Here is a 25,968-nt window from a genome sequence, read left to right as displayed (position 1 = left end):
CTCAGTTTGGCTCAAATAAAATTCCCTCTTTTCTTCTTAACTTGACTGTTAACTGAAGTTTCGTCGACAGTTGTGACAAGCAAAAAAATTAGAAACTAATACATATAAAGGAAAAACTACTCATACTTGTCCCCTCCCATCATCATCATGTAACCAATGTTCACAGCTGCGTGTATTCCTTCAAACCCTTTTCCTTTTTCATACATAAATATTGTCAGGAGTTCTATATTCGACTGAAATATTATCAAAACACATATATTACTCTCCTACTTTTTTTTCTGTTGGTAAGAGTTCATGGACATTTATATTTATAAATGTAATAGGATCACATCAGACTTGATGAGTTCTTTGGTAAAGCAATATTTATTTATTTGTTTGTTTTTATTGCCTTCTCCTTCCTTCTATCCTACCTTTTTAACCTGTATTCTCCTATCAACCACTCAGGGAATGTATATTAATATTATGATGTGCAGCCTTCTTAATATAACCAAAGTGATATTTGTTTACTACAGCCAAGTTAAAAACATACTCTCATTATGTGCAATCAGCTGTTTTGGGACTCTCTATTCTGTTTCATTTACATATCTATCATTGTTTTAATACCACTTTATCATAATTATTAGAGCTTTAAAATAAACCTTGATATTTCCTATATCAAGTCTTATTAAATTATTCTTCTTCAAGAGTATCTTGGCTATCTTGTCTTTTGCACTTTTTGTATGCATTTTAGAATTATATTGCCTTTTTTTTTTTTTGGTTTACTTTTACAAAAACCTTTCTGGGGGTTTGATAGCATTGAGACTAAAAATCAGTTTGAAGAGAATTGGCATCCTTATCATATTCAGTCTTCCAATCCATGAACATGGTATACCTTTCTGATTTGGGGGTGTTCAAAAATGTCTCTCACTAGAGTTTTCTAATTTTCTCTGTAGTGGTTCTGCACAAACTTTATTACATTTATTCATAAGCTCTTCATATTTTATATAATTATATATATCATTAAAATTTCATTTACCGATTTATATTGTTGATGTATAGAGTACCATTGATTTTTGTATAGTTCCTTTGTATGTGTCTGTCATGATAAACTCTCATTGATTCTAACAATATATCTGTAGATTTGTCTGGAATTTTTTTTTTTTTTTTTTTTTTTTTTAGATGTTGGGGGTAGGAGTTTATTAATTTATTTATTTTTGCTGTGTTGGGTCTTCATTTCTGTGCGAGGGCTTTCTCTAGTTGTGGCAAGCGGGGGCCACTCTTCATCGCGGTGCGGAGGCCTCTCACTATCATGGCCTCTCTTGTGGCGGAGCACAGGCTCCAGACGCGCAGGCTCAGTAGTTGTGGCTCACGGGCCTAGTTGCTCCGTGGCATGTGGGATCCTCCCAGACCAGGGCTCGAACCTGTGTCCCCTGCATTAGCAGGCAGATTCTCAACCACTGCGCCACCAGGGAAGCCCTGTCTGGAATTTTTGAACACAGTTGCATCATCTTTGAATAATGACAGTTTTGTTTTTCCTTTCCAATACTTACTTGCACCTTTTATTTCTTCTACTTGCCTGATGTTATAGAATAAGTTATCCAGAATAATATTGAACAGAATTGGGAATAGTTCCTGATTTTATAGGGAGAGGTTAAAACCTTTCACATTTGTGTATGATGTTTGCTATGGGGTAGTTTTTTTATCACTTTAAAAAATTATTCTTCATTCCTAATTTGCTATTTTTATATTGCAACTGCATCTTGAATTTTATTGCATGCTGCTCGGTATCTAAGCTTATATTTTTTCTTTAATCTGATAGTGTGGTGAATTACATTAATTGAGTTTCTAGCATTAAACTACCTTTGATAGCTCAGATAAATTAAAATTCGGCACAAAAAATTGTCCTTTTTGCATATTACTGCCTTCAGGTGGTAAGTGACTTACTTAGGATTTTTGTGTTCATGAATCTATGTTCTATGAGTGAGACTGGCTTAGAATCTTCCTTTTTCACAGTATCCTTGTTGAGAATTTTATTTTTTAACAGCTTTATTGAGATATAATTGACACAAATTCTTATTAAGTTCTGGTATCAAGATTATGTTTACTTCATAAAACGTGCTGGAAATTGTATCTTATTTTCATTTATAGCATATTAGAATTAGTTGTTCCTTGATTGCCTTTTCTTATGAAGAAATCTGATCCTAATGCTTTTTTTTGGTCAAATAATTGTTGACTGTTGATTCCATCTCTAGAATAGTTACAATATTCTTCAGATTTTCTACTTTTTCTGGTGTCTGTTTCAATTTAGAAAGTTTTTTTTTCTATGATCATTTAGATTTTTTTTTTGGCACATGAATTGAAAGAAAATAATGAACCAATTTCACCAGTTTAAGGATATCATGAAGCAGAAATGCAGAAGTCCAGAGCAGAAGTAACCAAACAACAGGAGGCAATATCTAGATAAGAGGAGGAAAGCGTGCCACCCTGAGCTGTTTTGTGCAGGTCTAAGAATGAGTTAAACTTTTTATTTAGGCAGAGGAGGGGGACGCGGTGACGGGAGTGGTGGTCAGTTTTGGTGTATGTGTTGGCCAGTTCTGAAATCTCCTTGAAAGAGTCCTACATTGAGGAAGATCAAAGCAACAGTCTTTGCCAACTGGGAAATGGACCATTTGAGTTCCTTTAGCATGTTTCACTCGAGGATTTGAGTACAAGAAACATCAAAGTGATCATACTTATGAAATAATGACCTCAGATTTTCCTGTTCTTGACCCCAGCTGGACTGCTCAAGAAGAAATGGCCCTTTAGAAGCTGTGATGGACTGCGGCTTTGGAAATTGACAGGATGTAGCCAATCAAATGTGCACCAAGACCAAGGAGGAGTGAAGCATTTCATCAGTAACCATCTGTTTGCATCTACCCTGCTGAACCTGAAGCAAGCAGAGGAGGCAAAAACTGCTGACACAGCCATTCCATTTCACTCTACAGATGACCCTCCCCGACCTACCTTTGACTCCTCGCTTTCTCGGGACATGGCAGGGTACATGCCAACTCAAGCAGATTTCAGTGAGGAATTTGACAATTATTCAGAAGAGGACTTGAGAGACATTGATTTTGTTGAAGATGACTTGGACATTTTACACACTCTGAAGATGGCTGTTGTAGATATCTATCATTCTAGGTTAAAGGAGAGACAAAGGAGAAAAAAAATTATAAGAGACCATGGATCAATCAACCTTAGAAAATTTCAGTTAATGGAACGGCGGTATCCCAAGCTAGTCCAAGACCTTTCTGAAACAATGAGGCGATTTGCAAGGATAGTGGTGCCAGTGGAGCATGACAAGTTCATTGAAAGCCATGCATTGGAATTTGAACTCCGAAGGGAAATCAAGAGGCTCCAGAAATACAGGACAGCAGGCATTACCAATTTTTGTAGTGCCAGAACCTAGGATCACCTCAGAAAGACTCCAGAAGAGGAACGTCTCAAACGCCCTATGCTCCCAGAGGTTCTCCAGTACATCCAGGACCGTAGCGCCTGCCAGCAGTGGCTCCGCCGGCAGGCTGACGTTGATTCTGGCCTGAGTCCTTCCGTACCAATGGCTTCGAATTCAGGTAGACGAAGTGCACCACCCTTGAACCTCACTGGCCTCCCTGGCACAAAGAAGTTGAATGAAAAAGAAAAGGAGCTCTGTCAGATGGTGAGGTTGTTCCCAGGAGCCTATTTAGAATACAAATCTGCTGTACTGAACGAATGTAACAAGCAAGGAGGCTTGAGACTGGCACAGACAAGAGCACTCATCAAGATAGACGTGAACAAAACATGGGAAATCTATGATTTCCTCATCCGAGAAGGATACATCACTAAAGGCTGAGGCTCTCTGGGCCTAGTGGGCCAAGGGACAGTACTGGCATTCTGGAGTTTGTTTCTGAGCTGAATTCTCCTTGTAAAAAGAGGGGAAGAAACAAAGGAAACCTTAACTTGTATTAATGTCTACTTTCTTCTCCACCCGGCTTTAAAATACTCCTGTTGTTGGTACCGTGCTGCAGGGTTATGTGTTAGATAAACTATTATTAATTGTGTGTGGGCATTCATTCCTAACACCTCTTGTAACGAAAACAAGAACCATGGTACCTCACATCACAGTGTTGGTAGAAATAGAACTAAACCAGTCTTTAGTCCCAGGAGTCCAGCTCAGATCTTTGTACTTGCTTGGGAGGTTGGTTTTCTGATTATCTGTTTTGCCTTCAAACATTACAGACAGGTTTAAAATAAAGAGGTTATAGAAAGAGAAAGCTTTCTTTTTATGTCTGAGGATTTTTTTAAGCTGACAACTTATGTTTATGAGCATAAGAGGAGGAAAATCTCCCCATGATGGTCTTGTCCCAAACTGCATCTTCAGCTTTAATGTCTGGCTTTGTAACTTGCAGCCTGACTGTCTAATCTATAGTAGACTTTTGAAGAGGTGGCACCGGATATAAAATGTCTCTGTTATTTTTAGAATTAGTGGATTAAAATGTTTTGCTACTTAATTTGTGGGTGTGTCAAATATTCTGGTAACTAAAGCACACTTAGGGTGTTGGATGCACACCTCAGCATGCTGCGCTGTCTCTGCTAACATGTGTGTCCTGGGCTCACCCTGTTCTCACCCTTGGCTTCCCTGGGTGCCAGACCCCTGAGGATGGAGGTGATGCAATTAACCTCAGTGTTGCTTAGATTAAGACCTAAACTCTAATTTCTCAATGGTGAAAGGCTAGCCTACAATAAGGAGTTACTTGTAAAACAAAAGGAAAGCCTTTTCATATATGGAACTCACTAGATATGAGGATGAGTGACCCCACCACATCCGAAACTTGGTCCTCAAATCTTTCTGTGCAATAAGAAGCCAAACCCTGAGTCAGGGTTTTCCCTTTTCTGTTAGAAGCAAAGTTGTATAGAAATACTTAAGAATCCGCACAAATTACCTCCAGTAGCTGACTGATTCTTTAATTCTTTCAATACTCAAAATATCTAATCCACATATTACATGCCTTGTTGGAAGTATCTGCTCAAACTTCTTGACTGATGTAAATATGCATGCAGTTTGCTAATAGACTTCATCTAGTGGGTAACAAATGAAATGGACTCTCTTAGGGTCTGAGGGAAACAGAATAAAAGACTTCAGTGTTTAAAAAAAAAATTTTAGGGCTTCCCTGGTGGCGCAGTGTTTGAGAGTCCGCCTGCCGATGCAGGGGACCCGGGTTCGTGCCCCAGTCTGGGAAGATGCCACATGCCACGGAGCTGGTGGGCCCGTGAGCCATGGCCGCTGGGCCTGCGCGTCCAGAGCCTGTGCTCTGCAACGGGAGAGGCCACAACAGTGAGGGGCCCGCGTATCGCAAAAAAAAAAAATTATTTATAAACCGTATCACAGACAAAGGACCTTTCTCTATAATAGATAAAGAGTGCTTAGAAATTAAGAAGAAAAAGGTTAATGACTATATAGGAAAATGAGCAAAAGAAATGAAGTTTTCAGGTAAAGAAATATAAGTGGCTTTGAAAATATGAAGAAATGCTTGAAATAATTCATGATAGAGAAATGCTAACTAAAAACTTCAGCAATGTATCGCTTCTCACCCATCAGATTGATAAAAATCTAAAAGATTTTGCTCATGTTCAATTTTACTAGCTGATCCAAATTTACTTTCAAATATGTTGCATGAATATATACTCTCACTAGTAATGTGTGAGAGTTTCTTTTCTCTACAGCTCAACAAGAAAAAGATGGACCACCCGATTAGAAATGAACAAGATGCTTGAATTAACAGAAAATTAGAAAATCCAGGAAAATGTTACCTCTGTGGAGGATGGAGAGGGAAGAAATTGGATAGGAGTAAAGGCTAATAGGGTAATAGGCTGTAGAGTAAATAGTCTCCTTTTTCACCTGGCACGTGAGTACAGGCTTCCATTGTAATGCTTTAATTCTTTAAAGAATATAGGTATGTTCTACACAATTCTTTTGTTTGTATAACTTACTTTGCAGTGAGCTTTTTAAAAATTTTTTTTTAAAAGTAACCTGCAGACTCTAACGTTCTGACATTTGTTTAGATCTCCTTAGTGTTTCAGCATTGGTGGGCATGTGGTCCGAGTCCAAAGAGACAAAGGTGAAGATTTAAACAACTGGTTTACTATAAAATAATTAGTTTGCTTCAATCCCTGTCTCACCCAGAACTCAACTGTCATTTCCACACTTCAGGTTCTGTCCCTGACAACACCCAACTCCTGGGTATTCATTTTTATTACTCTGAACTATGGTAGCAATGACAGAATACCTTCTCAGACTAGCTTAGGCAGAAAGCCAATTTATTGGGTCATAACTGAACTAGGGGAAGGGTGAGGGAAGAGCTGCTCTCAAGATAAAGGGGAATGAAGGGCTGGCTTGTGCCTTCCGATTCCTCTCTCACCATCATTTCTCTGATTTTCTAAGTGAATTAGTTTCCTTTTTCTTGCACAGTTAACCTACTCCCAGACTGGAACCATAGCTTCTGGAGTTCCCAGGCTCATCTCTACCACCTTTACCAAAAGGAGGGACTTCCCCCTTCCCCTTAGTGTCTATTCAAATAAAGGACGTCAGTAGACCTGAGACACACACACACACACACACACACACACACACACGCACCCTGCTGGGACTGGGGGTCAGGCTTTCATGATCAGCAGTCCCCATTAGATTCCTAAGTTGACGGTACAAAGAAACAAGAGTTCTTCAGAAGAAACGGCGTGCTGTTCTAAGAAGGAGGAAGCCATGCTGGATGTATGCACTGTAGATGTCCACCTTATAGATGATTTATATTTTCTTCCTTTTATTTTATGGGTGTTTTCTCTCTTCTGACTGTGATTTCAAGGGCATCATGCCATTCCAGACGTCAGATTCCACCTTCCCTGTTACTTTCTTGGGGCATTTCAGAGACTACCTGTGAAATGGAAAAGTGTAGTGATTGGTCACTAGACGTCCAAGGCAAACATGCCTTTGAGAGTTTTTCTTGGGGTTAGGGGAGAATGAAAGAAAAGCCCAGCTTGATGCTGGGAGGGGTAAACTGTTAGGGTAGGTCTGGGTGGGTCTTGCAGGAACAGGGAGTAACTGGGGAACACCTTGGCTATGAAAACTGAACACCAGACCTACCACTGACTTGTTAAATGACCATGGGTGATTCCTTTCTCTTCTTTGGGCTCCATATTCTTTCTATTCTAAGTATGAAGAATTTGGCTGTAATGGTGCCCAAGGGCCAGCCAGCCCTGCTTCTTTGTGAGAAAGTGAGGTAGCTATTGGGGCTATCAGAGATGATGCAACAGTAACTGCCATTTCTCCCTGTAAATAATCCTTGGGGAAGGGCCCAAGGTACTTCCCAGGATGGAGGTGGATATTTCCTGGTAGAACTAAGAAAATGCACCCCTTGTCCCTTGTGAAACCACAGACCCACCCTTGGCACCCAGCCAAGCTGGAGCTGCATAAAACTAGGTTTGGCCTCAGCTCTTAGCCATTCACCTTCTTGACAACATGAAGTCCAGAAACGTCTTTATCCTGGTGGTGGTACTTCTTGTCCTTGGGACGCTGGTGGCACAGGCAGCTGTCGCAAGAGGTGAATAGGGAAGTGGCCTGGGTGGGGCTGGGTTGGGTTGAGGAGAGGATGTTGGAGGCAGCCTGGGTACTGACAGGGGGTACTTCCAGAGCAGCAGGCAGGGCTAGAGCCCACTCTTCAGCCTGGACAGTAGGTTTCCAGCGTATCCAGAGAAGTAGGAAGTTGCCTACTAGGCTCTACACGCTTTCCACCCCAGGACTGAGATATCAGGGCTGTTTGTGGAAGGAGTGTTGTTACATGACCTTGGCCTCAAGTGTTGACACTTGGACAGAATGTTCAGTGAAGTGAGGGGTCCCAGGAATCTGGTCCCTTGGTGTGGGGTCTGTCCCCTGCCTGTCTGCCCCGTAGAATCATCTGTCATCAGTCCTCTAAGAGAAGGTTAAGAACAAACAGGGCCTCAAAAATCATGTAGTTTGAAGACCCCTATTTTCCAAAGGAGGACATTGAGATGTAGGGAGGGGTGAGGATTTGTCAAGACAATCACCAGAGCCAGGATGGAGCTCAGGTCTCCTGGTAAGTGTCTCACGGCTCCTTTCCCTTCCATTAAGTTTCCTCAGAGATGCCAAAGTGACACCTCTGAAAGACACTTCAGTCTGGCATATCCTCGTGAGGACCCTAGGACCCAGAATGGAGGGTGAGGGGAAGAAATGGACACCCGAGGAACCCCGGTCCCAGCCTTCCAAGAGCACAGACCCCAGCTAGCCCTGGTGACCCTCCCCTATCTCAAGTCACATTTTGAGGGACACTGCAGTGAACAGTGGCTGGACCTGGAGGAAAGACTAGATAGTTAAAGCAGATACACTGTTCTAAATGTGGGGATATTTCTTTTTTGTCCTAAAGGTCAAGGCACTACGAAAGGCAATGTTCTGATCCAAGGACAAGATCCAGTCAAAGGACAAGATCCAGTCAAAAGCCAAGATCCAGTCAAAGGCCAAGATCCAGTCAAAGGTCAAGATCCAGTCAAAGATCAAGAAGGTCCAGTCAGATTACCATGGAACACTAAGCCTGGCTTCTGCCCTAGGACTCTGTTCCAGTGCCCCATGTTAAATCCCCCTAACAAATGTTTCAGAGATGCTCAATGCCTGGGGGCCAAGAAGTGCTGTGTGAGCTATTGCGGGAATGCCTGTGTGAAACCCCGGTGAGGTGAGAACTGGGTGAAGGAAGAGGTGACCTGTGAAGGCACAGAAAGGCTGAGAGGTGGAGAGTGATCCTAGGTTGGTGGGGGAGAGGACATGGGGAGGTGATGGAGAGACCGAGGGGTCTCGTCCTGAGAGGGATGACAAGTGGACTTGGTCCTGCCTCCCACTGCCTCTGAGTCTTCGACCTGCTGAATCACATCTCTGATTCTCTTTTCTCCTACCAGGTGGAATCTGTTCTTGCTGCGCCTGTGAAGTCCCCAGGGATGCAGATCCTGGTGCCTGTACACTACCCTCTCCTGCACTGCCCATTCTTCCTTTCATCCGGGTGCCCAAACCTGGGATGCCTCTCTCATGGACTTTCCAATAAAAGACCACTTTCTACTCCATTTGTTTCTGGCTCCTATGACTTCTGGGCCCTTGGAAGCTCTGGGGAGATGGGTGTGGAGTTGGGACTTCCAGTCCCCAGTGGCGAGTGGAGAGGGACCCACGGTAGATGTTACTGATGTGTGAAGGAGAGCGGGGGCAGGAACGAAAGGCCCATTCCTAGGGTTCACTGTAGAAATCCAATAATCAACCCAAGAACTGCAGCCTCTATTTCACCAGGAAATGGAAACCTAGACATTTTGCCTTTGGCCTTGGACCGGGGAAATAAAACCCAAAACCTTCCCAATTGACCCCTACTTCTGACCTGGCTGTGATCAACCCTGTCAGTGTGACTAGCCAACCCTTGTGGCTAAATCTATAGCTCCCTCCTTTTCCTTTCATGTTTCCCAGGGATATGTCCTCCCAAGAAGACATAGAAACACATGCTGGGAAATCCCTGCTCATGAAGCATCTCTCCTATTCATGCCTGAGATGCCTCCAATAACACATAATTCCTTTGGGTGAAGCAATATCCTCTCCCAGCTTTCTATTTTAAGATGTGAATGAGGATGTGAGACACACTGAGTCCCTGATCCTTTCTTGTGATTGCTGAATAATGTCCTCTGGAGATGTACAAGTTGGGGTAGAGCAGACTCGAGGAGTGAAGACAGCAGAAGGGTGTATGTTGGGCAAACTTGGATGACCTCGTGGCTCTGCTGTTGGCTCACCTGCCCCACTGTCCTTGGGCAATGAAGTTCTCAGGGAAGGTCAAAGCCACAGGGGGAGGAGCATTTGGGCTGAAGTGGGCAGAGCACAGGCTTGGGCGTCAGGAGACCTGAGTTCTAGCCCCAGCCTCCTCCCCAATTGTTGGATGACCTCAGACAAATCTCCGAGCCTCAGTTGTCTACTCATTCTGAGGGGGGTTGAATGAAATTATTCTGGAAATATAATAACGAATGTCAGTTCAGCCCTGACATTATGGCCCTGAAACACCTCTTCTTTCTGTGTGTGTGTTGGGCTCCTGCTAGAGGGGAGGTGGGGAGCAGAGGCTTTGTCGGGGGTGAGAGAACAGAGAGCCCGCTGCCCCTTGGTCCCTCCCAGAGGCCTACAAGCCAGGGTTTTCCTCTCATTCTCCAGGGGATGGACTGGACTGCGCATCTTGGAGCACAGGTGAGAGCAGTGGCTAAACTTCTGGCCTGACAAACACGTAATACACCATTGGTGGTAAGGACAGTTTCTGTGTTTTACTGTTTTCTCTGTTCCAGATCCTGTACTAAATATGTTATCTGTATTGTCTTATTTATTTTTCATTAGAGCTCTCTCAGATGGGTAGTACACACATCTTTAATTTTGTTAAGAGTTTGAAGCCATGAAAGCTTCACTTAATCACCCAAAGACACACAGTGAGTATGTGATGATAAATCCTATTTAAAAATTAAGCTAAATCCTATTTTTATTTTTAATTTTTTTGGCTGCACCATGTGGTTTATAAGATCTTAGCTCCCCAACCAGGGATTGAACCCCAGCCCACGGCAGTGAAAGCGCTGAGTCCTAACCACTGGACTGCCAGGGAATTCCCATAAATCCTATTTTTATTATAAACTAGCAATAATCAGAAAATGGAATGGAAAAAAATTCCCACTTATAATATCAACACAATTAAACCGCTCAACAAATAAACTTAATGAGAGACAGGCAGAACTTTAAAAAAGAAATGTAAACAAGTGTTCATGTAGCACATAAAAAAGTCTTGAATAAATAATTAACATGTTCCCGAATGTGGAGATTCTGTATGGTGAAGATAGCAGTATTTACCCCTTCGATTTTGTCTCTTTTCCCCCAGCTTTATTTATTTATTATTATTTAAAATAAATTTATTTATTTATTTATTTTGGGCTGCGTTGGGTCTTCCTTGCTGTGCACAGCCTCCCTGTAGTTGTGGCGAACGGGGGCTGCTCTTCGTTGCGGTGCATGGGCTTCTCATTGTGGTGGCTTCTCTTGTTGCAGAGCATGGGCTCTAGGCGTGTGGGCTTCAGTAGTTGCTGTGCTTGGCTCAGTAGTGGTGGCGTGCGGACTTCAGTAGTTGTGGCTCGCAGGGTCTAGAGCACAGGCTCAGTAGTTGTGGCGCACGGGCTTAGTTGCTCCGTGGCATGTGGGATCTTCCTAGACCAGGGCTTGAACGCGTGTCCCCTGCATTGGCAGCCGGATTCTTAACCACGGCACCACAAGGGAAGCCCCCCTCCCCCCGCCTTTAATGAGATAAAAATTGACATATAACATGAATGTTTGAGGTGTACAATGTGGTGATTTGATACATGTATACCCTGCAAAATGTTTACCACAATAAGAATAGTTAAATCCTTCACGTCATGTAATTACCATTTTGTTTTTGCTGTTGTTATGATGAAAATATTAAAGCTCTACTTTCATAGCAACTTTCAAGGATAAAATACTTTTGTCCCTGCACACCCTCCCTTGGTGATTTTGGCACCGGATTTACAAAACAATCCAAGCAAGGGGTTAGGGACAAAGAAAAGTCTGTGGGTAGATGTACTTTCCCCCCCATCCTTTTTTTTTAACATCTTTATTGGGGTATAATTGCTTTACAATGGTGTGTTAGTTTCTGCTTTATAACAAGGTGAATCAGTTATACATATACATATATCCCCATATCTCTTCCCTCTTGCAACTCCCTCCCCTCCACCCTCCTATCCCACTCCTCTAGGTGGTCACAAAGCACCAAGCTGATCTCCCTGTGCTATGCGGCTGCTTCCCACTAGCTATTTTACGTTTGGTAGTGTATATATGTCCATGCCACTCTCTCACTTTGTCCCAGCTTACCCTTCCCCCTCCCCGTATCCTCAAGTCCATTCTCTAGCAGGTCTGCATCTTTATTCCTGTCTTGCCCCTATGTTCTTCTGACCATTATTTTTCTTTTTTCTTTTTTTTAGATTCCATATATATGTGTTAGCATATGGTATTTGTTTTTCTCTTTCTGACTTACTTCACTCTGTATGACAGTCTCTAGGTCCATCCACCTCACTACAAATAACTCAGTTTCGCTCCTTTTTATGGCTGAGTAATATTCCATTGTATATATGTGCCACATCTTCTTTATCCGTTCATCTGTCGATGGACACTTAGGTGGCTTCCATGTCCTGGCTATTGTAAATAGAGCTGCAATGGACATTTTGGTACATGACTCTTTTTGAATTATGGTTTTCTCAGGGTATATGCCCAGTAGTGGGATTGCTGGGTCGTATGGTAGTTCTATTTTTAGTTTTTTAAGGAACCTCCATACTATTCTCCATAGTGGCTGTATCAATTTACATTCCCACCAACAGTTCAAGATGGTTCCTTTTTCTCCACACCCTCTCCAGCATTTATTGTTTGTAGATTTTTTGATAATGGTCATTCTGACTGGTGTGAGATGACATATCATTGTAGTTTTGATTTGCATTTCTCTATGATTAATGATGTTGAACATTCTTCATGTGTTTGTTGGCCAATCTGTATATCTTCTTTGGAGAAATGTCTATTTAGGTCTTCTGCCCATTTTTGGATTGGGCTGTTTGTCTTTTTGATATTGAGCTGCATGAGTTGCTTGTATGTTTTGGAGATTAATCCTTTGTCAGTTGCTTCATTTGCAAATGTTTTCTCCCATTCTGAGGGATGTCTTTTGGTCTTGTTTATGGTTTCCTTTGCTGTGCAAAAGCTTTTAAGTTTCATAAGGTCCCATTTGTTTATTTTTGTTTTTATTTCCATTTCTCTAGGAGGTGGGTCAAAAAGGATCTTGCTGTGATTTATGTCATGGAGTGTTCTGCCTACATTTTCCTCTAAGAGTTTGATGGTGTCTGGCGTTACATTTAGGTCTTCAATCCATTTTGAGTTTATTTTTGTGTATGGTGTTAGGGAATATTCTAATTTCATTCTTTTACATGTAGCTGTCCAGTTTTCCCAGCACCACTTATTGAAGAGACTGTCTTTTCTCCACTGTATATTCTTGCCTCCTTTATCAAAGATAAAGTGACCATATGTGCATGGGTTTATCTCTGGGCTTTCTATCCTGTTCCATTGATCTATATTTCTGTTTTTGTGCCAGTACCATACTGTCTTGATTACTGTAGCTTTGTAGTATAGTCTGAAGTCAGGGAGCCTGATTCCTCCAGCTCCGTTTTTCTTTCTCAAGATTGCTTTGGCTATTCGGGGTCTTTTGTGTTTCCATACAAATTGTGAAACTTTTTGTTCTAGTTCTGTGAAAAATGCCAGTGGTAGTTTGATAGTGATTGCACTGCATCTGTAGGTTGCTTTGGGTAGTAGAGTCATTTTCACAATGTTGATTCTTCCAATCCAAGAACATGATATATCTCTCCATCAATTTGTATCATCTTTAATTTCTTTCATCAGTGTCTTATAATTTTCTGCATGCAGGTCTTTTGTCTGCTTAGGTAGGTTTATTCCTAGATATTTTACTCTTTTTGTTGCAGTGGTAAATGGGAGTGTTTTCTTAATTTCACTTTCAGATTTTTCATCATTGTTTTATATCAATTTTATGGGGAGGAATTTAGGAAGAAATGCCTTTCACAATTTCAGTCAGCAAATCAGGGCCACCAAGATCTGGTTCCCCGTTTCCTAGACCAGTGTTCATTCTACCTTCCCATGGAACTGGCTATTTTGATTAAACTGTTACAAATGTAAATTTCTCTGATTCCAGCTGATGCCTAAACATTTGTCTCCTGGCAACTGGAGCCCACTAGTATTTTTAATCATTTATAGTGTCAAGGGGAGTTATTAATTCAAAGAAATAAGGGGTTCATGGCATGATAAGGGGCCCATTTGGGGAGACATGACTTTGGACCAGGTATCCATTGGTCCCATGTCCTCATTTGGGCCAGGTTCTGCTCATCTGGGAGCCTGTACCTGGGCAGGGAAGAGAGTCTTTTCATCCCCATTCAGACATCCAGCCTCACATTCCGTCCAGGTACCCCCTGTTCTCTGATTCCCTTCCAGATTTCAGAAGCAGGCAGTACTGTGTTGTCACCCAGACCTCTGTTCTGGTCCACTTAGACTCAGAAAAGTTCCACACACTCTCTGAACCTCACTGACACCATCTGTAAAAGAGAAGGCCAGAGCACATGGAGGTTTTCGAACTCTGCATTAAAACTCCACAAACGACCTAGAACCTAATACAGGCATATCTGACCATGTGAGTAACTCTGGGGAGGAAGTCAGGGGGAGGGTAAGAAAGTTGATTTGTTACTTCCAGGCACTATTAAGGTCACACACACACAAAAAGCCCTTTGAGCTACTCACAGTGGCTTGGTGAGAAGAACAGACATCAAACGTTCAGTGCCAGTGGAAGGATTCATATTCCTGCTCCCTACTTCCACCCACTGGATCCAGCATCCGCCAAACTTGAGCGCCCCCCTGAGGCTGGGAGCCCTCTGCCCGTCTCTGAGGTTTCATGCTCAGTCCCGGGGGCAGAACAACTGAGCAGTCACTGCAAAGTTTACAGAGAACTCTAAGTACTTCTTATGCCCTATCTAGAACAGGAGCAAGGACACGACACTCTCTTCCCACTGGGCATATGTGTCATCCTTCTCAGGGGTGCCAGTCCTCGGAGGCAAAAACATGCACCCACTGGTTATCAGCTCTTGGCAATTCCTTGATCACACAGCCTTCCATCTAGTTAGAACAGACAGTACACTCCGAGATTATCATGAACCGCTTCTTTACATTGAACATGAAAAACCTGAGGCCCAGAGAGGATGATGAAGGGCTTCCCAAAGTCACAGAGTGCTCCCCCCGGCCATGCTGTGTCCAAAACCAAGATGTAGAGCTAGCTTCTTAATAAGGTCACGTTGATGGTTTCACACGATTTGGATCTTGAAGGGTGGTCCCTAAGATGAGATCGATATTCTTGAGTGATGGAACAGTACAAGGAAATACGTTGATGGAAAAGTACAGTTAATGGGGAAGTTGGTTCATATGGAAGCAATTTGGCCGAGATGATCCTCTACAAATCCATCAAGTCAGCTCTTCTCAGTGTCAAGGCAGTTATTCTCAATGTCAAGGCAGTTATTCTCAATGTCAAGGCAGTTGTTATTCTCAATGGGGTCTTCACCCACTTATTCTTCCTTTTCAATGGTCTCAACTCCCTGTGTTTTCTACTTTTTTTTTTTTTTTTGTTTTCTACTTTTATCTCACAATATTCAGAAAAATGGCTCTGATAGAATCTTTCAGCCTCTTTCATTGTGGAAGGGACTGATGGAGCCCTTGGCGACAATCTCTCCAGCTCCCTCATTTTACAGTTGATAGAACTGAAGCCCAGAGAAGAGAAAGAATTATCCAAAGTTTTTAGCGAACTAAATATGTTTCAGTAAAATGCAGTGGAAACAAAACGCTTTTTGAACTGGTGTTTTATGATCAATGAGATGGTACATCTTTCATATCGATTCAGGTGTTAACATTTTTTTTTTCCCCTCTGTGAACTGCCTTTTCATGCACTTGTTGCCTTTTTTATTTAGCTGTTTTGATAAGTTTAATTGCTTTGTCACAGCTCTTCCTTTTAAATTTATTTTATTTATTTAAAAACTTAGGGTTTCCCTGTTGACGCAGTGGTTGAGAGTCCGCCTGCCGATGCAGGGGACACAGGCTCGTGCCCCGGTCCGGGAGGATCCCACATGCTGCGGAGCGGCTGGGCCCATGAGCCATGGCCGCTGGGCCTGTGCGTCTAGAGCCTGTGCTCCACAACAGGAGGGGCCACAATAGTGAGAGGCCCCCGTACCGCAAAAAAATAAAAATAAAATAAATAAAAATAAAACGTATTGAAGTATAGATGATTTATAATGTTGTGTTAATTTCTGCTATACAGCAAAGTGACTCAGTTATACTCAGCTATATATATTCTTTTTCATATTCTTTTCCATTATGGTTTATCACAGGATATTGAATATAGTTCCCTGTGCTATACAATAAGACCTTGTTGTTTATCCATCCTATATATAATAGTTTGCATCTGCTAATCCCAAACTCCCAATTCATTCCACCCCCACTGCCCTCCCCCTTGGCAACCACAAGTCTGTTCTCTATGTCTGTGAGTCTGTTTCTGTTTCATAGATATGTTAATTAGTATCATATTTTAGATTCCACATACAAGTGATAGCATACGGTATTTGTCTTTCTCTTTCTGACTTAGCTCACTTAGTATGATAATCTCCATCCATGTTGCTGCAAATTTCATCCTTTTTTATGGCTGAGTAATATTCCATTGTACATATATATACCACATCTTCTTTTATCCATTCACCTGTCAATGGACATTTAGGTTGTTTCCATTGCCTTGGTTATTGTAAATAGTGCTGCTATGAACATAGGGGTTCACGTATCTTTGAATTATAGTTTCGTCTGGGTACATGCCAGGAGTGGGATTGCTGGATCATATAGCAACTCCATTTATGGTTTTTTGAGGAACTTCCATACTGTTTTCCATGGTGGCTGTACCAATTTACATTCCCACCAACAGTGTAAGAGGGTTCCCTTTTCTCCACACCCTCTCCAACATTTATTATTTGTAGAATTTTTAATCTTGGCCATTCTGACTGGTGTGAGGTGGTACTTTACTATAGTTTTGATTAGCAAAATTGAAATATATTTGACATATAACACTGTGTAAATTTAAGGTGTGCCACATGTTAATTTGTTACACATATATTGAAATATGATTGCCATTGTAGTGATAATTAGTACCTCCATCATGTTACATAATTATCTTATTTTTTTAGTGGATGGAATAATTACGTTCTAGTCTCTTAGCATTGATGATTATAATACAATATTTTTGTATATATTCACTCTACTGTGTGTTAGATATTTAGGACTTATTTACTACTCTTTACAAGTTTTTACCCTTAAATAACATCTCTCTTATCGCCCCTGTACCTTAGTAACCACCAATTTGCTCTGTTTATATGAGTTTGGCTTTTTTAGATTCCATATATAAGTGATATCATACAATACTCATCTTTCCCTGTCTGACTTTTCTCACTTAGCATAATGTGTTCAGGGTCTATCCATGTTGTTGTAAATGGCAGGCTTTCCTTCTTTTTCGTGGCTGAGTAATATGCCATTGTATACATGTATTTACATATACCACTTCTTCTTTATCCATTCACCTGTTATAGGCACTCAGGTTGTTTCCATTCCTTGGCTATTGTGACAAATGCTGCTATAAATGTGGGAGTTTATATAGTATTTGTCTTTCTCTGACTTATTTCACCTAGCATAGTGTCCTCAAGATTCATCCATGTTGTCACAAATGGCAAGATTTCATATATATAACATTTATATATATGAATAATAAAAATGAACTATTGAAAAATCTGGAATTTAACGTAAAGAACTAAAAAAGGACAGAGTAAAACAAAGGACAACTAAAGGAAAATAATGATAAAGATAAAATCATTAAATTTCTAAAGTCAAGAATAGGAAAACAGTAAATCTAATTAATAAATCAAAATCCTATTTAAAAAAATTACAAAATAGTGAAACCACGAGCTAATACTTAACCTAGATTTAAAAAGGAAGAAAATATAAAATGGAAGGAAGCAGAAATAAATATAATTAAGTATAATGGTGGAAAGCACCATGGTATGAGAAAAAAAATGATCCTGAGACTACTTTGCAGACTGGCTTCTTTTCTCACCCTTTTGGCTGCTCTCCTGGTCCCAAGGTCCTGAGGACGAGGAGTCTGCGAGAGGGATGAGGCAGCTGGGCGACACCCACGTGCTTGCTGTTTGGGTGAGTTTCTATCTTTCCTAAAATACAATCGAGCTGTTATTTTCAAGGCTCATGGTGAACAGTGTTTCAGTTTTACTAATTGGGGCTGCAAACAAAGTTCATGATATTTAGAATACAGACCCTTTAAGTAGCTGCTTACATCTCAGAGAGGATAGGCCAGGCAGAACTGGAAGAGAGCAGTGAAGATGCACAGAGGAAAAGCACAGTATCTTGGTAGTACCTTCCCTGTGTGACCGTGAAAGGACAAGTGCCACCACTGTGGCCTGAGAAGGGTGTGGTGATGCTCAGGAAAGAGGGTTTGGGTCACACCACCAGGTAAGCCACGGAGAGTCGCGTTGATGGTAGCTGAGGTCAAGGAGACTAGAATGGGGTGACGAGAAGAGGGGTGATGTTGATGAGCAGTTGCAGCCCTGGCGCCAATCACAGGGGCTGGGGCTGTAGTTTGTTCCACTGACCTTCATCCTCTATGGTTTCCTGCAGGAAGAAAGCCCACCAGAGCTGTTCCCAAATGCGTACGGAGATGTGAATCCCCGCAGCAGAAGGAGATGTGCAGCTCAGACCCCCTTCAGGAAGCAACTCGCCACCCAGCTTCGAGGAGTGTGTTAGCTGATCACAGACAGCAAGTGCTTCTCAGCCACAACCTGGTAATTGAGCTGAGGCCACACGATACCCAGGGGACCTCTGGCCAGGGACAGAGTAAGGCTGTGGTTCAAGGGTCTCTCCTTTTCTGCCTAAGGGAGGACCTCTCTAATGGAAAATCCTTGCTCCAAAGCTTCCCCAGTGGACTGGCAGGGATGAGGTCAGGTCAGCACAGTGATGTTCCTGGTACCTCGTCCTGCTTCCGCTCCTTCCCTTTCACAGGTGTTACTTTGCCATGAAACTTGTGCTCCTAACTCTGTCTCAGCTCCTGCTCCCCTGAGGATGCAATCTGCAAAACGTGGCTCATGGAATTATCAGGATTCAGGCTCAGGGCATTGTGAGAATGAGTGTCGAGGCAGCGTGATCACAGCCAACAACAGCTCAACAACTGTGTGATGTGGTCCTGGACACTCACCGCAGCCACCAATGCCCCTGGCTGGGCGCTGCTGTGCATTACGATACCGCATTGCCCTGGGAAAGGCTGCCCCTTGGTCCTTGCTGCCTCGGGTCACTCAGTGGAGATCTAAGTGTCAGGTGGGAGCATCACATTTGCCAAGCATCTTCGCACAGCCCGAGGTATCAGAGTGAAGGAAAGTGACCCTTTGCAATGGGAAGCCAGAATGTCCATCAAGAGTCAAATATGAACTCAAAAGGGAGGTACCGAAATGTAGTGGGCAGTCAACAAACGTCAGATACCCTCCATGAAACTCCAGAGACTTTTCACATTGGCAGTTACAAGGAGAACAGCACAAATGTTGCCACCTCTGAAACAGAAGGCCACACTCCCTAGTCACCACGGAAATGTCCCTGGGAAAGTGCCTTCTCTTATCGGACCAGACAGCAAGACACCTCTTCTATCAGTTTCTCTATGAGCAGTAATTTCTTTCACAAGGTCACTTTTAATGGACCTGAATCATTTTTCTGCCCCTATTTTAATCCCAGGTTATCTTCCCAGCTTTTCCACACTAGATGGTCCTTGGTCTTCCCTAGTCTGCAGCTGAATGTTTTTAGATACTAAGGCACTGATTCTTCAATAATACTTGTCCCAGAGTTGTTTCCTCCTGAATCACGCTAGAGCGCCCCACCGCTGCCTCCGGTCAGGATGATGTCACATCTTGTCCAGCCAACACTGCCAAAGCCTTGGGCATCCGTCGCGCTTCTCTCCCTGGAAGTTAAGATGCTGCAGCCATTGGCTGCCAGGAGAAATCCTCGCTTCTTCCTTTCTCTGTGTCTGCTTCTAACAATCACTAGTCGTCACATCCACGGTGGCGTTTGTGCTCGGGTTCTTAAAACGAGAACTCCTGCCTATGTGGTGGCTGAAAAGAGGGAAGCGGGAACAGGCATCTGGACTTTCCAGCTCCCATGGGGAATGTGGCCTCGGCCCCCCACTCCCAAGACTGACCTTGTCTGATACTCCCTCATTATAGGAAGGGTGTGTGAACCTTAGAAGTCAAGACATGAAAGCTGTCTAAAGCATTCCCTGTAGTTTAACCAGCTGTTAAAAGGAAAGGGGATTGGCTGGAACAGGTCTCCAATATTCTCTAAACCACCTACTGCCTCATCACACTCTGCACGTCATGGTGAGGAGAGAACAAGGATCACGGGAAAGGTGAGAACTTCTGGGGCTGCATGATATTAGTGAAATCATCAAGAGATGCTCGCTGAAGTTCCCAGAACGGGCATTGCAGCCAGAAAACTTGTGGTTAATTGGGAACAGCTCAACTGCTTCAAATCTGACTTAAGGTAAACTAGTTAGCCTGTAGTTGAGTTTTTTGCTCTCATGGAGCAGCAGCTTCCTTCTAATTGCTTACCACCAAAATCTCCACTGTTTTTTTAATTTTTTAAATAAGTTTATTTATTTTATTTGTTTATTTTTGGTTGTGTTGGGTCTCCGTTGCTGCATGCAGGCTTTCTCTAGTTACGAGCGGGGGCTACATTTCGTTGCGGTGTGTGAACTTCGAATTGCGGTGGTTCTCTTGCTGCGGAGCACGGGCTCTAGGCCCGTGGGCTTCAATAGCTGTGGCGCATGGGCTCAGTAGCTGTGGCTCGTGGGCTCTAGAGCACAGGCTCAGTAGTTGTGGCCACTGGCTTAGTTGCTCCATGGCATGTGGATCTTCCTGGACCAGGGCTCAAACCCATGTCCCCTGCATTGGCAGGCGGACCCTTAACCACTGCACCACCAGGGAAGCCCCTCTCCATTGTTTTTAAGAGTATCTTCCAGCTTGAACTTTCCCACTCTGTTCCCAAAAAAGTGGGTTCCTTTGGGGAGAGCTTTAGAACTTTAGAGCTTTAGAGCTTTCTGTTGTTGAAGACTGCCTCTTAACCTGGGCAAAATCTCTGAGCTATGTCTATGGAGCTGTGATGGAGATAGTGGTTCACTTCTCTGGAGGTGACACCCCTGTTTTACAGACAGGGTTCTGTGCATAGGCAGTAGCCTCTGGTCTTACAGACATTCATTTCCTGGCATGAAAACTCCACCCGACGAATGAGCCATTCCAAGGGTTGCTGTGGCCTCAGCATTCTTGACCTTCAGTCTGTGGGGTAGAGCCTAAACCCTACAAGTGGGGTTGGGGTGGAAGAATGGAGCCCCCTATCTCTTGGCCACACTCAGCTGGAATTTAGGTCCTGAAACGTAGAGCTGGGGGCCGGAGGAGTTTGAGATATATTGGCAGCTTATATCTCCTGGGGAGATATAATCCTTGATAAGGACGTGGGAGAATGAAATCTTGCATTTGTGACAACATGGATGGAACTAGAGTGTATTACGCTAAGTGAAATAAATCAGACGGAGAATGACAAATACCATATGATTTCACTAATATGTGGACTCTAACTAATAAAACAAATGAACAAACAAACAAAACAAGAACAAACACATAGATGGAGAGAACAGATCAGTGGTTACCAGAGGGGAAGCTGGTTGCAGGGAGGGTGAGATGGGTGAAGGGGATCAATTGTATAGTGATGAATGGTAACTAGACTTATGCTGGTGATCCCTTTGTGGTGTATACAAATATCAAATTATAATTTATATAATGCCCAAAAGTTTGCTATATAACAAATTTACCTCAATAAAAAAAGAACTTTCCTTTGGAGCTCAACTCTAAATTTTTTAAAAGGGCATGTGCAGTGCTGTGGAAAACCCATTGAATGAGATCTATTGTTCTTATTGTAAAATGCCTAAAATTGCAGCAAATATCTCTAATAAAATCTTCTTTAAAGAAGGAAAGAAAGAGAGAGAGAGAGCAAGGCAGGTGAGAAGTTGGTGGACAGAGTTGCTATGCTAGGGAGTCATCTTTTTCCTCAGCCTCTCTCTGCCTCCCGCCGGGTACCAGCTCCCCGTGCATCCATAGGTCTGTTTCTCACCATTGCTTAAGATAGATACTCTCTTTGCCACCAAGCAAGTGGGAACAACACACACTTTTACAGGAGTGCAGAAAGAGTTAGAAGGGTTATTTGGCTTGGGGTTCACATTCCAAAATGACCTCAAGTTAGACTTTTGACCTCAGTAACAAACAAAGTTTATACCAAGTAATGGAGACATAAAGGCAGGCATTAAAGTAGAAAACATTCATTAGACCACTTAAACTTACGCAGTGCCCAATGCACGATATTCTCCATATTATTTTGCTAATAGCTTACTATCTGGCCTTGTCTTTGTACCTGGGTGGGTTCCAAAAGTTAATTTGTTCAAAGTAAACTCTTCAAATGTACGCATTTCTGAACTCTGTTGGGAGGGTTGGGGTTAAATTGTCCTGGATACAAAGTGAGAAGGGGGGAGTTTGTCAGACCTGATAAATACTCTGGCAAAGACAATTCCCTCCTATTGCTTCCGAATCCACTGCATAAAGCAAGAATCAGTAAGGGTCAGGCCAGCCCTGCCACTCCCTGAAGAAGACTGAGGACTTGTGGACTTTCAGAAGTTACGCCCCAGAGGTCATTACAGTGCCTTTTTCAGGGGTGAGAGAGCTGATATCTCCTGGTCAAATTCAGGCGCTTTTGACCCTGGGCCCTAGGAACTACAGCTCCCCCTGCCGGCGGTTGCCTGCCAGCGTCGATATCAACCGAGATCTAGTAGCCTCCGCGTTCACCCACACGCTTTTCTCGCATCATGAAGCTGAGCAGCATCCCGGCGCCCACTGTGGTCTTCCTCTTGCTCTTTCTCCACATGGCACAGCCTGGATTCCGCAAGGGTGCGTGGTGGGCGTGGAGGTCCTAGGTGTGGTTGGGCGGGGGGAGGGGGGACGCTTCCTCCTCCGAGGAATCCATGAGACAAGCTGGCGCTGATGCCCTGGTGTTCCCACCTCACCCCGTGGCGTTTTTCCCCCAGCTATCAGAAAACCTGGCTATTGCCCAGATTTTTTTCTTTCCTGCCCTTTCGTCTTCTTACCTCTGTGCCGGCGCGACAGAGGTTGCAGTGGGTCCAAGAGGTGTTGTGTGTACAACTGCAGACGTCAGTGTACGGAGCCGTGGCCGACTTTGGACTGAGGTGAGAAGCCCCATCTACCCCGCTTCACTTTGCCCCTGAAACGTTCCAGAAGAACGAGGTGTCCCAGAGGGAGTGGAGGACTCTCAGTGCCCTTAGAAATCATTGAGATAAGAGCTTTTAAATTGACATCGGCCCTGAACCTTGCCTCAAGGACAGTAAAGAAAGAGGCCCAGCAGACCTCCTTCCTCAGAAAATACAATTTTTTTCATGTTATGGGCCTCATTCTTCTGTGAATTGATGAGGAAGTTTGGATAAGATAAGGGGCTCAACCGTTAGTGAATTTTTATCATGACTGTTTTCCATGGCCATTGTTTTTTCTAACGGCTCATAATAAGGAAGGACTTTCCTCTTCACATTTAAACAGTCAGGTGAGGGATTCTGAGATTATAATTCTTTAGCATGGCTCACCTAGAATTCCTGAACCCTGATTCCTCGGGAGCACATCTTAGCACCCTTGGAAGGAGAGTACCTGGCAAGATTCAGACCACAGTGGTCTTGGGACTCAATCCGTGTTTCCCCCACAGTTTGCATCTTTCTGTATCTGCTTCTCTCTCCTCTCCTCAGGTAGAAACCCCTCCTTCACCAGGCTTGAGAAAATGCTGGGGAGCCCAGTCTCAGACGTGGATAACTGAGCTCCAGTTCTTCCCTGCTTACCTCATTCCCAAGACTTCCTTTTATCAAGAGTTAAATGCTTCTTCGTATGAAAATGACACAAAGAAATAAAGTGTTATGTATTTAAAACTGCGTGAAAATCTATGACTCCTGAGTCTCTCTCCTCTTCCCCGCCCCCTTTCTCTGTCTTCCGCCTTTGGTGGGGGACCCTTTAGGGTTTGTAAAAAAGAATGGGGCTACTGTTTCACATTTAGTCCTGACCAGTTCCTGCGCTTCTGTTTTTCTGATAGGTCTTTTTTTTTTTTTAAGGTGCTGGGGGTAGGAGTTTATTAATTAATTAATTTATTTTTGCTGTGTTGGGTCTTCGTTTCTGTGCGAGGGCTTTCTCTAGTTGTGGCAAGCGGGGGCCACTCTTCATCGCGGTGCGGGGGCCTCTCACTATCGCGGCCTCTCCTGTTGCGGAGCACAGGCTCCAGACGCGCAGGCTCAGTAGTTGTGGCTCACGGGCCCAGTTGCTCCGCGGCATGTGGGATCTTCCCAGACCAGGGCTCGAACCCGTGTCCCCTGCATTAGCAAGCAGATTCTCAACCACTGCACCACTAGGGAAGCCCTCTGATAGGTTTTTAATGTCTCCTGACACTCAGATTCTCTGTTCATTAAATTCCAAGGGCATTTTTGAGTCATGGTTTCTGTGTTTGGATGCTATGAAAGATGTACAGTCTTATCCTGAGGCTGAAGGGCAAGTCTCTTTGCTACATTGTCTCTGGTTCAGCGGCTGTTTGCCTTTCCACTTGTGGGAGTAGTATGATCTAGGACTAGGTTTGGGACTTTGGGGTTGGAAATGGAGCAGGACATGGCCTTAGTTCTAGGCTACTTTAGGGTCTAAAATTTAGGCCATTATAAATCAGGAAAAGGAAGTCCTGTCTGAGGCCCTGCTTAGCAACCTTGAATCTTAGTTTGGGGTTTAAGACCCTTTACCTAATAATGAAGTGTTATCTAGTCATGCATTTCCTCACTTTCTGCTCTGTGATTCCGTCTTGATTCGGGATCACACAGGAATTTCAGGTCTTGGAGAGTGGTCTTCAAAAAAATGTATTTTTCTTTGACACATGCATCTTACATTTTTGAAGAACTGCTAATTTCCTAGAATGTTTTAAGTTGACATATATTTTTCATCAGGCAAGTGATAAAATTTTTGGTGTATGATGAATATTGCCATTTAAATAGAATGGGAAAAATAAATAAATAAATAAAATGGGGACCTCACTCTTTTTAATGGTTTCTAATGGACTCCAATTACCCTCTTCATTTGATAGTAATATCTGTAAAACAAAAACAAAAACAAAAACATGTTCTTTCTTTTCCTAATCTTCTTCTGCCTCTCTGCTTCCTTTCCCTTCATTGCCTGAACAACTCAAACCAAAACAAATAGGTGAGTGGGTGAGCTTGGGTCCTCTGGAAGGCAGATGTCAGAATAAGATTAGATCACCAAGAGTGTATCCGGGAAAAGGCCTGTGAGAGGTAAATGGGTGACAAGGAGATGAGGAAGGCCATCAGACCAGATGCAGGGCTGACTCCTAGTGACGGAGGAGGGAAGGGCAGAGGGTTTAGGAGGGAGAGTCTCAGAATGTAGTGCAATATTAAGAAAGTGTTGGCCTGGCTGAAAGAGAGTGCTTGAACTAAAGTCACCTACCAGGAGTCCCATGTCTCTCGGAAAGGGCAGAGAAGGAGGGGCGTCTGGCTAGCTTGGGGGTGAGCTCCTCTTTCTTTCCACGGGTGGGGCTTAATCCAGTCCTTCCATTGGGCATCCCAGGAAAGAAGACCCTGACAAATAGGGACCAAGTTCTCTGTGAGGACTTCATCTGGGAGTGTGTCTGGACCACCTGAAATGACCCTTTGGCTACACAGCTCTGTCTGCCACAGTCTTTGTGTGTGTGTGTCTCTCCACCTCCTTGTCTCTCTCTTATACTTCATCTCCCTCTCATTCTCCACATCTCCTTTGTTCTCTTGCTCTTCATCTCATTTACCCTCTGTATCTGTCTGCCTTTCTTTTTTTTTTTTTTTTTTTTGGTACGCGGGCCTCTCACTGTTGTGGTCTCTCCCGTTGCGGAGCACAGGCTCTGGATGCGCAGGCCCAGCGGCCGTGGCTCACGGGCCCAGCCGCTCCGCGGCATGTGGGATCTTCCCGGACCACGACACGAACCCGTGTCCCCTGCATCGGCAGGCGGACTCTCAACCACTGCGCCACCAGGGAAGCCCAGTCTGCCTTTCTTTTCATTTCTGGTTCATTACTATCTTGCTGTCTCTCTCTCTTTCTCTCTCTCTCGATGTTTGTCAA

At 43.4% G+C, this 25,968-nt stretch overlaps 1 protein-coding gene, 1 long non-coding RNA gene and 1 pseudogene across 2 annotated transcripts; all 3 read left to right on the top strand.

The window, feature by feature from the left end:
* The first annotated feature begins 2,819 nt into the window (after nt 1-2,819).
* LOC116740721 lies at nt 2,820-3,847 on the top strand (annotated as a pseudogene).
* A 3,626-nt stretch (nt 3,848-7,473) lies between these two features.
* Nucleotides 7,474-9,073, top strand: PI3 (peptidase inhibitor 3). The gene is made up of 3 exons (XM_032606672.1): nt 7,474-7,589; nt 8,430-8,732; nt 8,953-9,073. Exons 1-2 carry the CDS (start codon nt 7,508-7,510, stop codon nt 8,729-8,731), a joined length of 384 nt encoding a protein of 127 aa, XP_032462563.1. The 5' UTR covers nt 7,474-7,507; the 3' UTR covers nt 8,732; nt 8,953-9,073.
* A 679-nt stretch (nt 9,074-9,752) lies between these two features.
* On the top strand, nt 9,753-20,452 carry LOC116740297. Its single transcript, XR_004345855.1, has 4 exons — nt 9,753-10,261; nt 10,406-10,494; nt 17,823-17,890; nt 18,371-20,452. It is a non-coding gene; the product is annotated as an uncharacterized LOC116740297 (long non-coding RNA).
* The last annotated feature ends 5,516 nt before the right edge of the window (nt 20,453-25,968 follow it).

This window comes from Phocoena sinus, chromosome 15 (assembly GCF_008692025.1).
Source record: "Phocoena sinus isolate mPhoSin1 chromosome 15, mPhoSin1.pri, whole genome shotgun sequence".
Lineage (NCBI taxonomy): Eukaryota > Metazoa > Chordata > Mammalia > Artiodactyla > Phocoenidae > Phocoena > Phocoena sinus.
This window is presented reverse-complemented; position numbering and strand designations above follow the sequence as displayed.